We start from the raw sequence: 13792 nt of genomic DNA on the forward strand, positions 1-13792 counted from the left end.
AGACCACTTGCACTACGCCAATGCCATGCCAAACGGTAACGAAGGCAGACGATAGACGATCGCCTCGCCTCGCCTCGTCTCGTCTCTCCACCGAGGGGTAACACTTGTTCGATTCGTGTATTACAGTAGTTTCTTGATAGCCAGCTCCACGTACGGACGCGCACGGGAACGAACACGGAAAACAAACGATCGGGAGATCGATGTGGGTCTACATTAAGTATTTACCGACAATAACAATAACACAATGGCCACAGGAGGAGAAACAAATTGCTAAATAGTAAACGGAAAACATACGCACATTGCGCGGTGTCAGCAGAAGCAGAAGATCTCGATGTGCAAAACCGCAACGTCCTGAAGGCCAATTGAAGTTTGTGTGGCATTAGGTAACCAGAGACGCGAACCGAACGGTTCTATCAGCAGAAAACAGGCCAAGTGCTAGTGCTTGGCGCATTAATCGAAAAGCAAAGAAACAAAAAAAAAACAAAAAAACTATATATAAAAAACAGCCATATCAGCAGTACGTATTCCTTCCACTTTGACGTACTTCACTCAAATATGAAAGCATTGTGTCAGTTGTCCATCAGCTGCTGATGGTTGATCCCCCCGAGCTCTGTCCACAGTGAGTGCTAAATTTGTATTATTTGGATTCAACTTCTGCTAGCCATAAACAAATTGTCTATTAAACAATCAGCTTTTCACCTAATAAATGATATCGTATAAATCAATTGAGTCGATGCCAATCAAGTGGGGCAACACAGATAAATCTCCATCACAATGGGGTTCGCTGGATCTGCCGATCGTGGAAAATAACACGAACTGCATAAACAAAACGCCCATCGAATCAAATGTGTTTTATGAGCCTTCTGTGGCCAGAGGTTTGCTAAAAAGTGACTCGAAAATGATTTGTCCGTGACATTCCAATTAAAAAAAAATTCACCAAAGTGTGTCTACATGAATGCATTACTTATTCTATTAAAATTCTAAGGGTGTTTGTAGGAGCAGAGAACCAGGAATTGATTTGAATGTGTAATTTCTTAGGGCGGAAGGAATATTTAATTCGAATCTTTTGATTTGATTTCTTGATAAATCACAGTCTTTTGTTTTTCGTTGTAGCAAACTTTTTTTATTCCCAAAAAATCCACATTCCATTGAAAATTTCGAAAAGAAAATGTTCCCCTCTCATGAGTTCACCATTAGAGCCCTGCTATGTGCTTTTTTAGACAATATTTAGTGTCTGGCCCAAGCAGAATTGATAAACGAGCATTATCGCTGCCGGCAATGATTTATTGTTGCATAAATGGCACTCACTATTTTATTAATAAATGGAAAGCAAAATTGCTGATAATTTATATATATGTACGTACCAAGGATTTGTGTCTAAATGCTTGTGTGTTTTGTGAGCTAATGTAGAGCACCGCCCCCTTCGCCCCAAATGGCCAAGTAAATAAACAAAAGAAAATTTTACACTCATTGCCGACAGCGCAGCGCACAATTAAATGTGTGAAAAATATGTTCGAGCGGGTGGAAAATGCAGCCCGCCTCGACACACAAATAAATAAATACAAATTTGGAGAGCTTCGAGTGTTTGCTTAGAAATTAAATTAAAATCGATCACTCGCTGGGAATGAATGGATGGCCAAAAGCAGTGGAAGTGGAATCGAAATAAATATTCTACCATTACAGGGTATCGTATCTGTGCCACAAACTAACAAATCCATGTATCTGATAGGTCGACGCAGCAACAACAATTGTCTGGCAATGTATCGGATATACTAAGTGGAAATGGATCCGATGATTAGACAGAGATATTATCTGTGGTGGTCTAGCCACATTTGGCTTTTGATACACCTGTATTTCTGTGGCTTTCAACAAGCTCACGGCTACTTTGTGGATTATACAGGTAAGTTGATGCCTGACCGAATCATTTTGTCCGTGGATTAGTGGGAGTCTGAGTTTCACAGGCTAATGAGGTTCTAAGCTTATAAGTAGAATACAGTTTCAATTGTGATGTATCAATTATTGTAGGTGGAATTATTTCTAGATCGATTTTTAAGTTCTTCATGGCAAATTCCAGCGAAATGAATCGCATTCTTCAGCTAAACTAATTGTTAGTTGGAGACCATCGAATATTACAGAGAACTATAACGTTCTGTTTACCGGCAGTCCGATCCGGAGGCTTGGATGAACTTGAATAAGGTCCCGAAGACGACGATTTCCAAAGGCCGGGCAATGGCAGAATGCTTTCGTTCTTAGTAGAAACAAATTTCTATAATAGACTTATAGATATTATAGTACATTCATAGATCGATTTTTAGGTTCTTAGAATTAGATAATCTGATATATGGATCTCGCATTTTTCAGCTAAACAAACTGAAAATTTGATACCATTTAGAACCAGATTACCAGATAACTACAACGTTCTGCTGTCGTTCTTAGTATTCCCAGAATTACAGAGAATTACAACGTTTCGCTTTCATTCGTAGTAAAAATCCGAATAGGTCTGGCGATTCATATAACAGTCGGTATACTCAATTGAAATTTAACCCATCGACCTGTAACGAATGGCATGAGCGTTACGGAAACCTGAATCCACAGCTCAACTCTTTTTCAATTTCACGTTTCCGCTTTCATTCCACAAAAATGCTTGGATTATTAATCGTATTTTTTGAGAGAACAGCATTTGATAAGATACCGCTGTTTCGCCTATCAATTGCTGTCAAAATGGTAAACAAACATTTTGGCATTGAATTGATTGGACTGTTTTCCCATCTGCTTCTTGTTTTTTCCATTGGCCGGTGCAGAGAACACAGAGTTGATACAGCAGCGTGCCGGATACGATGTGAAGCTGCAGTGCAATCTGAAGGGTCTGCTGGACGAGAGCAAGCTGGCCGATATCCAGATACATTGGTTCTTTAAGGTAGTATATGCCTCAATCATATCCACAGAATCCTGCTTTAACCGATTCCTTATTGCCCATCTCTGCAGCAATGCAGCGACAATAATTGCTATCAGCCCGAGGCGGCCGATGACTGGACAGCCCTGCCCTGCGAACCGAGTCTGTGCCGGCCAGAGCTCTGGCTGCGGAACGTAACGGAGCGCTATTCCGGACTCTACAAATGCAGCATCAATCCGCACGTCTGGGACGAGGCGCAGTCGGTGGACGTGCAGCTAGTGCGCACCTACCAGCTAGATGTGAAGAGTAAGACCTCATCTCGTCCTTCTGCAGTCAGAGCCTACTAAGATTCGACTCTCTCCATCCGTTAGACAGTTCACTGGCTGCTCCCGAGTTCATGGATTCGTATCCCAGCAACAAGACCGCCTCGCTGGGCAGTCGGGTGGTTTTCCAGTGTAGGGTGCACAGCGAGGAGCATCCAACAATCAAGTGGTTTAAGAGGCACTCCTTCGTGGGTTCCCTGCCAGCCGGTGAGGGACCCTCCGCATCGCCTGCTTCCAATTTCAGTGCACACATCGTACGCTACGATGGACGCACCTATGAGCTGCTGTCCACGGCCTCGGAGATGATGATCGGACCGCAGATCTATCTCAGCAAGCTGATTCTTGACGGCGTGCGACTGAGGGATGCCGGACACTATGCTTGTGCAGCCATCAGCTATCGCGGGCACAAGATCCGCGAGGCCTTTCTGGACGTTCTGCCAGCTGAAGAGCAGGACGAGGAGTACTGGAACGATTACGACAACAGTGATGAAGGTGTTCCCGGCAGCGATCCGCGCGAGTTTCTGCTGCTATTCCTCATGCCCTTGGGCCTGGCTCTGCTACCCCTGACCGTCTGGTGCAGTTATCTCGTGTACAAGCGCTTCTCTGGACACGGAGACTGCCAGCGCATGGACTCGGATGAGGAGCTCGACACGGAGCGGTGTGTCCTGGGTGGCAACTGATTCCGATTACTGACCGGGGCAAGCTGCAATACGCTTATTACGATTACGAGTGAAGACTGTCCATAGTTCTACGATTAGATTACTAGATTAAATGTGTAAATTAAGTGTTTTCTTTAAACATACATGGAGTTTTCGTTATCCAGATTGCCTGGGATTCTTCCTTCATTTCTATTTTGTCGTTCCTTGTAGTATTGTGAGTTGAACGATGGTTATGTTCGAACGTTACTAAAGAATATTACACAGTTCAAAATTTATTATTCAAATTATTTTTGTATGAAATTCAAAATTTGTTACGTCTTACCGTTTCGGCTATTGGCTCGCCAGCACTTTAACTGATCCTTCGCCGATCATCCTCCTGTGGAGGGTCACCGATCACCGTTTGAGTGATCTGTTTTTTGCGACAAAGCGTGAGTGTGGCAAACCAGTTGCCTCTTGAATCCAATTCCAAATGCGTTCTCCTTTCAGATCTGGAGAAGCCTCTCTGTAATTACAAGAAGGAACCATGTCGGGTTTGAATCAGCACTATCAGGACTACTACCTGATGCCGGGCACGTACTCCTATCCAATGGCCATGCACGCCGCACCAACGGCTAGCGCCTATCTGCCAAACTACGAAGAGATGTCCTGGCTTATGCCAGACAACAGCGCGGCCACCTATGTGGCTAGTCCCATTGGCGTGATCAACTATCTGTCCGATCTTCAGTCCCAAATGGCCTTGCCCACCCAACAAAATCTAAACAGCGGTCTCTTCTATGCGGTCCTCAATCCGCTTGAACAGCATGTGGGTATGCCAATGGCAGTGCCTGTGGTAGTGCCGGTGCAAGTGCCAGTGTCGGTGCCGGCCTATCACCAGGCGATATATGCCTGCCAGCAACCAGTGGAGCAGATTTGTTATTACCAGTTGGTGCCCATGTCTGAGGAGGAGGTTACCTCCACAGGACAGCAGCCAGAAGACTACTCAGACCAGCCCGCAGAAGCGGAAGAGCAAGCCATGGAGCCAGCAGTTGAGCAAGAGCCTACAAACGGCCAGCGAACCTACCAGGCAGAAGAGGGCTACTTGGTTGAGGAGCCGACCTCCTCGGAAGAGGACCAGGAGGAGAGCAAAGAGGAACCAACCACACCAGAGACGCATTGAGAAGCTCCCACGGATCTCACTTGTTCTGCTATCGAGGCCAGTGGTGGATCAATCGATACAAATCGATTATGTTACTGTGTACCTTTGCAAAGAATTGTTTTATTATAATTTATAGTCGCAAAAACATACTTCCCAACTAAATATTGCCAGTGCTTTGATGCAGGGCATCGGCTAGTCGAGTCGGCGCCTCTCGGCTCTTCTCTTTGGCTTTTGGGCACCTAATTTAATTATTCGCACATGTCTGTCGACGTCGGCCGGCCCCCCCATGCTCTCAGCTCTGCCGCCTGCTGGGGCTCTCTCTTCGGTTGGGCAAACGCTGACTGCCTGCTCCCTGCTGGCTGCTGCCGTCAGCTGCTCAGTTGTTTGGGGGCTTTTGTTGCTGTCGAACGTGGGTGCGGACGCGCTGTTTGTTTGTGCTGTGCTGCAAAAACACTCTATAAAATAAACAAAAACTATTTTTAGTCTGCCAATCTGAAAGATTCGTATAGGCCGTATGCCGAGCGACTGCAGCAAGAGCAGCACAAGGAACTAATCATGGTGCAGCTCGACTGCAAATCGCGACGGGGCACCAAAATCTCGGTCATCGTGCTGGGCAGCGCCCTGTGCTTCGTGATGATGGCATACTTTGTGTTCGGGGACAGCAACGACGAGCAGGGCTTGCGAAATCTACGCATGATCTCCATTGTGAGCTGCCCCAAAGCCGCTAAACAACTTTGACTCTGATGCTCTCTCTCTCTCTCTCTCTCTTTGCACAGCTGTTCCGCCATGGCGCCAAGAATCCGAGTGGCTTTTATCCGCACGACCCGCATGCAGCGCACGACTGGCAGGGTGGCTCTGGTGCCCTGACACCGGTGAGTCAATGGCGCATTGGAGATGGAAGACCCTCGCTCTACTTAACCCGATCTTTCTCCACAGAGGGGCAGCCTGCAGGCGTACAATCTGGGCAAGAACCTGCGGATGCGCTACTATCGACTGTTTCCATCGAACAGCCTCTATACACAGCAGCAGGTGCACGTGCTCAGCTCTGCCGCGGAACGCTGTGTGGTGCGTCAAGAAAGGTAACCATCAGATGCGGTAAACCTAATCAGTTGGCCGTTATCTTTTAGATGAGCGCCCAGAGCGTTTTGGCCGGTTTCATGCCGCCTCTGGAGAACAACAATGTGCTGCCCATACCCTGGCAACCGGTGGCTGTAAATACCCTATCGCGCAACGATGACATCGTAAGTTCCCATATCCATTATCTATTCTATCTATCCAATCCATCTTTCCCTTCCAGCTGCTGGCCCAGAAGAAACCCTGCCTTAAATATGACAACATCTTGCAGAAGCTCTATAAATCTCCACCGCCAGAGCTGCAGAAACTGAACGAGGACAACAAGGAGCTGTACAAGCTGCTCACAAAGAACACAGGCAAGGTAGGACCATCACTATCCATCCCCCCTGAAGACGCCGCATAATTGCCGCATAATCTTAATTTGCAGAACATTTCGAATGTTCTGGATGTGGAGCTGCTGTATGGCACCCTGAAGACGGAGGAGGAGGCCGGTCTGGTGCTGCCAGATTGGACCGAGAATATATATCCAGAGGAGATACGACCGCTGGCCGAGCGCAGCTATGCCTTGTTCACAGAATCCAATCTGATGAAGCGCATCAAGGGCGGTGCCTTCCTGACCGAAATTCTCAACAAAATGCAAAACAAACGCAAGAAGAACTTGAGTCCAGATCGAAAGATATTCCTATATTCCGGGCACGATGTCACCCTGGTCAATGTGATGAACTCGCTGGGGATATTGGATCAGACGGCCAAGCTGCCGGAATATGCATCCGCCTTGGCCTTTGAGCTGCACCACAGCAAATACTTTAGTGATGGCGACTTCGAAGTGAAGGTTTGTGGAGGCATATACATGGCTATGGCTATCTAACAGTTTTCGTATTCCTTCTGCAGTTGGTGTACTATTACAATAGCGATGACAAGTTCCCCAAGGAGCTGACAATACCCAATTGTGATGTGCCCTGCTCGCTCACACAGTTTGAGGCTTCTCTGAAGGCACTGCTCCTGGTCAACTACGACGAGACCTGCGAGAATCATCCGCCCGACTGCAGAAATTGAGTTATGGTTTTGTTATTTAGAGTGTAATTATGTTATTGCTGGCGAGCTTGTATAATATACGGGAGAGAAGGTCGCTGCCCTGAGCAGCCCAGTTGTAAAATGTTGACATTTATCATTTTAATGCCTCAAAATTAGAACCGAGCTCCCTTATCCTCAGCATACAGGAAATATATTGGGACCTTTACCGTCTCGCTGACATGTACAATCTCTGTATGACTGATTAGGCGAATGGCAGCCAGTCCATAGAAGAGCATAGGTAAGCCTGCGAGACGGTTGGGTGTTAAGTTAGCCATGACCATCGTTTAAAGGGCCGCCCTCTCACCCAGATTGATCACTTTCAGAACACGAAAGAACTTGTCTTCGAGCGAAAGATCCTGCACCTCGCGCCTGCTGCAGTGATACTTCATATAAGGATAGCAGCCAGTCCTGAGGATGTGGTAGTTGGTGCCCGTGTCCAGAGTCCAGTTGAAGTGCGACATTCCACGCTGATCGTTGGTGACATCCCTGAACTGAAATTGGAGTGCAGCACTTGGCCATAAGGATTGTTTTTGTTGCGCTTACGGAACATTCCTACCTTGACGAAATATGATGTCCAGGGCGGCTCTTGGCATTGCTTCAAGTACGCGGTCAACACTTCCGAAGCACGAGGCTTTAATAAAACGCGGGTAAGTTGCATGCTCCAAAGAAATGTGTTATGGCATCGGTAAAAGTAAAAACAATTCGCGCACCGGTTTTTTTTTTATTATTGTCAGCACCGATAAGTGCTATCGCCCGCCAAAGTCGAGTTGGCAGGCCCTTGTCACAATCAGGTGCGCGGGAATTTGAATTGAATCAGTATCAATATAATCTTAAAAACATACAGAAAGAAATTGGTTGTTTCTGTAAGCCTACAGTATAATGTTTCGCTCACAAGAGCATTCTGATATTTTTATTTTTCACTACACTTTAAATAATGTTATCGATTATCGGTCATCGGTCAAATTTGGCATTCACAGGGACGCGCGCGTGTATTTAAAAAATGTAAACAAAGAGTTTGTTAAAATATTTAAGCTGCTTGACCCGACAGAGTTTAATCTATTTTCATCCTTAGCGTGCTGACCCATTTCGGCTCCCGTACCAGATTGGTTGAACACTTTGATCAGGTGCCCATTGCCAACGAGAAGCTGTTGGAGTACAAGGATGGATCGGACGAACGCAAGGAACTGGAGTCGTCGCTGCAAAATATTCTGACCACAGTCAAGTACGTGCCCATCGTGATCGATGGCGAGGAGCATGCCGTTCATGGCATGGAATGGAAGGAGCAGATCTTGCCGTACAACTTCAAGAGGCAAGTAGCTCGATATGGCCACGCAACTCGCACTATGTTGAATATGGCCATTAAGAAGACTGTGGAGGTCCAGAAGAGCTGGGACACGACGCAGCTAAGCAATCGGATGTACATATGGAACAAGGCGGCTGATTTGATTGCCACAAAATACCGGTCCGACATAGTCGCTGCCACAATGCTCGGCCAGGGGAAGACCTTGCGCCAGGCGGAGACGGACGTGGCTGAGCTCGTCGACCTCCTGCGCATGAGCCCCGTGTTCCTGCGTGACGTGGCCAATTACGAACCATTCAATGACTGTCCCGACTCCCAACACAACTACATGAGGCTGCGGGGCTTGACCGGGTTCGTGGCTGCCATCAGTCCCTTCAATTACACCAGCATTGCGGCCAATCTGGCCTTAACACCTGCCCTGATGGGCAACGCAGTGATGTGGAAGCCCTCGGACTCGGCCATTCTGTCCAACTGGTACGTGTTCCAGGCCATGCGCGATGCTGGACTGCCCGATGGTGTCGTCAACTTCATTCCGTGTGAGGAGACGACCTTTGCCTCGGTGGTCACGCAGGATTCTATGCTGGCCGGGATTCACTTTACGGGCACTTCAGGGGTGCTTAAGGTGCTGTGGAAGCTGGTGGCCAATAACATCAACTGCTACCAGAACTATCCACGGCTGGTGGGGGACACTGGTGGCAAGAACTTTCACTTTGTTCATTCGTCTGCCGATCCCGAAACAGCTGTGGCTTGCACCATACGAGCGGCCTTCGAGTATGCGGGCCAGAATTGCTCCTCCTGCTCGATGCTGTACGTGCCCGAATCCCTCTGGGAGTCGAAAATCAAGAAGCCTCTGCTGGAGATTAGCTCCAAGCTCTTTGTCAGCAAAGCCACCTACTGCAACTGTTTCTACTCGGCGCTGATCAACAAGCGGGCCTACAACCGCATCTACATGTGGCTGCGGTACATTGAGCGAAATCGCAATTGCGAGCTTCTCACCGGCGGCAGGGGCAGCAGGACGCGGGGCTACTTCGTGGATCCCACCATTGTGCGGGTTTACAATCTGGACGATCAAATCTGCAAGGACGAATTGCTGGGGCCCATACTATGCGTTTATGTCTATCCGGACAATCAGCTGGCGGAGACTATGGCGAAGGTGGCCCAGATCAATCACGGACTGATCGGCTCCGTCTTTGCCAGCGACGGTGCTTTCGTCGATGAGGCCTACAGGGTATTCAAGCTTAATGTGGGAAATCTGAATGTCAACGACAAGTCCACTGGCGCCATGGTGGCCAAGCAGCCCTTTGGAGCTGGTCACATGACGGGAACCAGCGAAAAATTAGGCAGTCCTCATTCCCTGTTACGTTGGACATCGCCGCAGGTGATCAAGGAGTCGTTCAAGCCACATGTCAACGTCTATTATCCCTACATGGGCATCAGTGAGGACAAATCCACATATAAACTGCCTCAGGCGGAGACCACAGACGGCAGTCAGATGGCCAGAAATGTCACAGATTGGTCGGAAACGGCTACAAAATTTTAATTGTTTTATAAGGGAAGACAAAGTAATTATTTTTGTATGAATATATATTGATGTTTCATGTGGTGGGGTGGGGGAAGCCTTGAGGAAAGGGAATCGATCTACAATCTCCATCTAGAAAGCCGTGACTTTTCCGTCTCGATTTGTAAATATGTTAGATTCAAAGGGGCCTGGCTAGGTCATATGATATACAAAACTAATATTAAATCGCGCTGGGAAAGTAACAATTCTCTACTGCTGCTTGGTGGAGGACATTCGCGTATATTTTTTAAAAGAAAATGAGATGTCTACATGGAGTAACCTGCAGCACGTACCCCGGGCTGTTTTTATCTGTTGCTGTTGCTTCCTTCTACTGTCAATCCCCGCTGCAGCAAACGACCAAGGTGAGCCCCACGAAACAATGAAAGATGGACATCATCGACAGGAGACCGACACATGGAGAAGAAGGTTGGACGATGTGGTCGGTGATAGTCGGATGATACATACACAGCGCCTCTACGCTGCCTATCGGGATCGGCTGAGGCGCAATCAAGAGATCAAGGATAAGGACAGCGAGGATTCACTACAGTCAGCCCAGTACGTTGGCCGGATGGACACTATCAAGTCAAAGGAAGAAGAGGAAGAACCCGCCGATGGGAAGAAGCCCGTTGGGATGCTAATACTGAAGATGGACAACGCGCCCAGTCAATTGGAGGCATCCGTTAATACAACATCAATGGCGGCTCATAAAGAGGAAGCAGAAGACCAGCCAAATCAGATATACATCGAAGAGGCCCCGCAGCAGCCAGTGACGGTCCCAGCCTCAAACCGAAACCCAGAGTCCTCTTCCAAATCCTTGACGGAGTCCTTAACCAAGTCCGGTATGCATGGGCTCAGTGCCTTGACAGAGTTATTGAATTTTATCGAGCGCCTCAAGGAGAGTGATATCGTAAGCGATCTCGCAAAAAAGATCAGCGATGAAATGGAGCACCGCCTGTGGAGTAACAACTCCCTGTTCGCCGACTCACTGCATGGCACGTTTGGTCTGGCCTCAGATGAACGTCTCAATGAGCTGCTCGATGAAGTGGATCCCCAGAGGACCGCTACTAGGTTCAAGCACATCCTGAAAAACTTAAAGAAGCGACGACTGACTGACCATCCGGGGGGCCTCTATGACGACTACCAAAAAATATTCTCCCAAGCGCTCGGCGATCAGAAGTATCCTCGTCAGTACTCCGCGCCCAGTAAAGTGGAAGTCCCCATGGAAGATGACTATATGCGTAGAACGATTGGGTTCAACCCATGTCGATGTGACAACTCAAGGCCGGCAATGCTGGCAGCCGATCAGGGGCAAGTGCAGGCCAAGAAACAGTTCAAGCAGAAGGTCGCGGATAAATTACCGTCTCGGGAAAACAACTACATGAAATCCTTGGAGACATTCCTCAAGATGAACAAGGAGAATCAGTTTAACGGCGGCCTCAAGCCGTACTACTTGCCGAAATCGAAGAACCGACAGCTCATCTGGAACGAGGTGCCACTGATCAGGCCGGGACTGAGCCCAGAAGCCCACAAACTGAAAGCGGACAGCGCAAAGAAAACGCATCTTCGCAATGAAATACAAAAACTCAAAGCACAAGACAGCCGTGACTTTAAGGCCAGACCTAAAACGCATCCTGCCCCAGCGAAAGACCTGGCTCCTGGTCTGCATCGCCACGATATTATAAATGGCTTGAGCGCCATTAAACAGTCGCCGTTCAACAACCTCTTCGATGAGTACCAAAGGCAAATGGAGAGGCTGAGGCAGAGCTTTCAGTCCGAGCAGTCCGACCATGCAGCATTCAAGCGGTTCGCGGTCAACAATCTATACCCGGTCCAAGCCGTAACCCCAGTGCCCTTCCCCGAGGCACTCATCCATCGAGGTGGCATGGGCTCCGCCCCGCAGATGGGGGGGAATATGATTAACAATATGGCCAGTCAAATGAATATATCTCCGCTGGAGATGGCCCAACGCATTGTGGGTTCGAATGGGAGTCCAGCTTCAGGTCAAGGTTCCAATTCCATGGGTTCAGATGGTCGCATGGGATTGAATGCAGGATATGGTCCATTACAGGGCCAGACATTGAATGTAGGTTCAGGTCCGGGACCTGGCTCGTATCAAAATTCCATTCCTTCAGATGGTCGGATGGAATTGCCTTCAGGATATGATTCATTTCAGGGACAGTCGGGTAAGTGGTTTTTGTTTTTCAAAAGCTCTCCACCAGTCTAAGACACTCTCTAAAAAGGAAACCAGATCAGCAATGGCCATGTACCATACCACAAATCGTCGAAGCTTGCGACGCAGGAGACGCCACCACAGGACCCGCCTGCGCAGGAGCCGCCGACCCAGAAGCCATCGAAAAATGCCTCGTCGACTCAGGATCCAGCCAACATAGCCCCAGTGCTGGAGAAGATTCTGCAGCGTTTGGAGACCATGCAGAAGGGCAAATGTGGCAACGAGACCGTTGATGAAGAGGACCTTAAAGACCTGCCCTGTTGCTTTACCGATCCGGCGGATGGTATGCATGGCATCAGTTCTCTGACGATCCAAATAACTCCATCCAATATCGCTATCTGCCACAGGTACACCCTGCGACATAAGTGGTTCTTGGGAGTCCCTGGTGCTGGGCGTGCGGATCAATATCCGCACTCCAAAAAACAAAAAGTTGTTCTCTACCACGGAAGAGAAGAAGCAAACTTGTATTAATCCCAAGCAAGGGAAATCTCGGCGACAGTGCGTGAAGATTAGCCAATCCCAGCTGAAGGACAAGGCTGATACGAAGAAAGAAGAGCTCTTACATTCCGGCTTGATGATCAATGTCAGCGTTCAGGAAACAGTGCCGCCACGAGCCCATGTTCTCCTCGAGAACATCACGGACTGGGATTTCTCGGGGCATGCCCTAAGGACAATGGGGGGACCCGTGTCGCTGTCATTCCGCAAGCAAAAATCCAATCTGGTGGGCAACTTTGTTGGCTACTGTCGCACCTGCGGTTGCGTGGATACCATATTCGGATCGTGGACCTTCTGTCAGCCATCCAGAGATTGCCAGGACATCACCATGTCCATTGTGGACAGGCGGGATCTATTGAGGCGGTACAGCTTGGACGAGAAGCGAATGAATCGCTACAAAGAACAGCTCTATCTGGGCAGCAAGTTTGCCCAAAAGGAAAGAGAGCGCATGGAAGCCGAAATAGGGAATTATGAAAAGCCCACCCCACCGCCGCAACTGCAGCAGGGTGGTCTCGCCTGTGGCTATCTGTAGTTCAAAGTTTGAAGTTCTTCAATCACTGTTCTTTTCACTGTTGCATTTATTTATTTTATATATTTATTATACTCTTGTGCCGTTGCCCATCAGAATCGTTTGGCCTGCTCCTTCAGGTGGTTGATGAAGGACATGGCATAGCCAATGGACCGCTTCACGCAGTGCTCGTCCATGTGGTTGTGCGACTTGCACTGACGCAGCTGGTCCGTCACGTACTCCACAATCCGCTTCTTGATGGGCTCGCTATCGATGCGCTCCAGGCGCTTCTCCACCTTGTGCATCAGCACATAGGCCTGGGGATGGTCGGCCACATCGCAGGGCCACACCGAGGAGTGTCTGTGCGACCAGCTGGGGCTCAGCTCCTGAGACTCATCTCGCGATTCATTCGATCCGCGCAGAGTCCGTGCCTGGGCCAACGCCAGGACCGTGCCGAGTACTAGGAAAATCAGAAAGCGCATTGCGATGAACGAATGGAAACTATTGGATTCCAGTCCCTGAGCTGTTCATTTTATAGCCCTT

General features: G+C 48.5%; 7 protein-coding genes and 1 long non-coding RNA gene across 9 annotated transcripts; 5 read left to right on the forward strand and 3 right to left on the reverse strand.

The window, feature by feature from the left end:
* Nucleotides 1-12: 12 nt before the first annotated feature.
* Nucleotides 13-4040, forward strand: LOC6587874. 2 transcript variants are annotated; one of them, XM_026984585.1, is made up of 5 exons: nt 13-619; nt 1730-1900; nt 2802-2917; nt 2986-3199; nt 3265-4040. In XM_026984585.1, the coding sequence occupies exons 2-5, from the start codon at nt 1783-1785 to the stop codon at nt 3894-3896; spliced, it is 1080 nt and encodes a 359-aa protein (XP_026840386.1). In that variant the 5' UTR covers nt 13-619; nt 1730-1782; the 3' UTR covers nt 3897-4040. The 2 variants fall into 2 exon arrangements, with proteins under 2 accessions (XP_026840386.1, XP_002012802.1); XM_002012766.2 differs by lacking the exon at nt 13-619 and having other exon boundaries at nt 1295-1900.
* LOC113564949 lies at nt 3900-4264 on the reverse strand. The gene is made up of 3 exons (XR_003408393.1): nt 4198-4264; nt 4020-4121; nt 3900-3964 (listed from the first exon to the last, which is right to left on the reverse strand). It is a non-coding gene; the product is annotated as an uncharacterized LOC113564949 (long non-coding RNA).
* LOC6587911 lies at nt 4175-5159 on the forward strand. The gene is made up of 2 exons (XM_002012767.2): nt 4175-4303; nt 4362-5159. The coding sequence occupies exon 2, from the start codon at nt 4399-4401 to the stop codon at nt 5029-5031; it is 633 nt and encodes a 210-aa protein (XP_002012803.1). The 5' UTR covers nt 4175-4303; nt 4362-4398; the 3' UTR covers nt 5032-5159.
* Nucleotides 5160-5402: 243 nt separating this feature from the next.
* Nucleotides 5403-7240, forward strand: LOC6587912 (lysosomal acid phosphatase). The gene is made up of 7 exons (XM_002012768.2): nt 5403-5715; nt 5787-5882; nt 5947-6075; nt 6138-6251; nt 6308-6445; nt 6512-6916; nt 6976-7240. Exons 1-7 carry the CDS (start codon nt 5566-5568, stop codon nt 7138-7140), a joined length of 1197 nt encoding a protein of 398 aa, XP_002012804.1. The 5' UTR covers nt 5403-5565; the 3' UTR covers nt 7141-7240.
* On the reverse strand, nt 7142-7636 carry LOC6587914 (uncharacterized protein C15orf61 homolog). Its single transcript, XM_002012769.2, has 2 exons — nt 7463-7636; nt 7142-7402 (listed from the first exon to the last, which is right to left on the reverse strand). The coding sequence occupies exons 1-2, from the start codon at nt 7617-7619 to the stop codon at nt 7272-7274; spliced, it is 288 nt and encodes a 95-aa protein (XP_002012805.1). The 5' UTR covers nt 7620-7636; the 3' UTR covers nt 7142-7271.
* Nucleotides 7637-7712: 76 nt separating this feature from the next.
* LOC6587880 (delta-1-pyrroline-5-carboxylate dehydrogenase, mitochondrial) lies at nt 7713-10039 on the forward strand. Its single transcript, XM_002012770.2, has 2 exons — nt 7713-7805; nt 8231-10039. Exons 1-2 carry the CDS (start codon nt 7726-7728, stop codon nt 9996-9998), a joined length of 1848 nt encoding a protein of 615 aa, XP_002012806.1. The 5' UTR covers nt 7713-7725; the 3' UTR covers nt 9999-10039.
* Nucleotides 10040-10201: 162 nt separating this feature from the next.
* Nucleotides 10202-13273, forward strand: LOC6587881. The gene is made up of 3 exons (XM_026995435.1): nt 10202-12199; nt 12257-12529; nt 12594-13273. Exons 1-3 carry the CDS (start codon nt 10279-10281, stop codon nt 13271-13273), a joined length of 2874 nt encoding a protein of 957 aa, XP_026851236.1. The 5' UTR covers nt 10202-10278.
* Nucleotides 13274-13295: 22 nt separating this feature from the next.
* On the reverse strand, nt 13296-13760 carry LOC6587900. Its single transcript, XM_002012772.2, has one exon. It carries the CDS (start codon nt 13729-13731, stop codon nt 13363-13365), a length of 369 nt encoding a protein of 122 aa, XP_002012808.1. The 5' UTR covers nt 13732-13760; the 3' UTR covers nt 13296-13362.
* Between the last annotated feature and the right edge of the window lie 32 nt (nt 13761-13792).

The sequence above is a fragment of the Drosophila persimilis genome, unplaced genomic scaffold (assembly GCF_003286085.1).
Source record: "Drosophila persimilis strain 14011-0111.01,24,50 unplaced genomic scaffold, DperRS2 tig00000000-arrow-pilon, whole genome shotgun sequence".
NCBI lineage: Eukaryota > Metazoa > Arthropoda > Insecta > Diptera > Drosophilidae > Drosophila > Drosophila persimilis.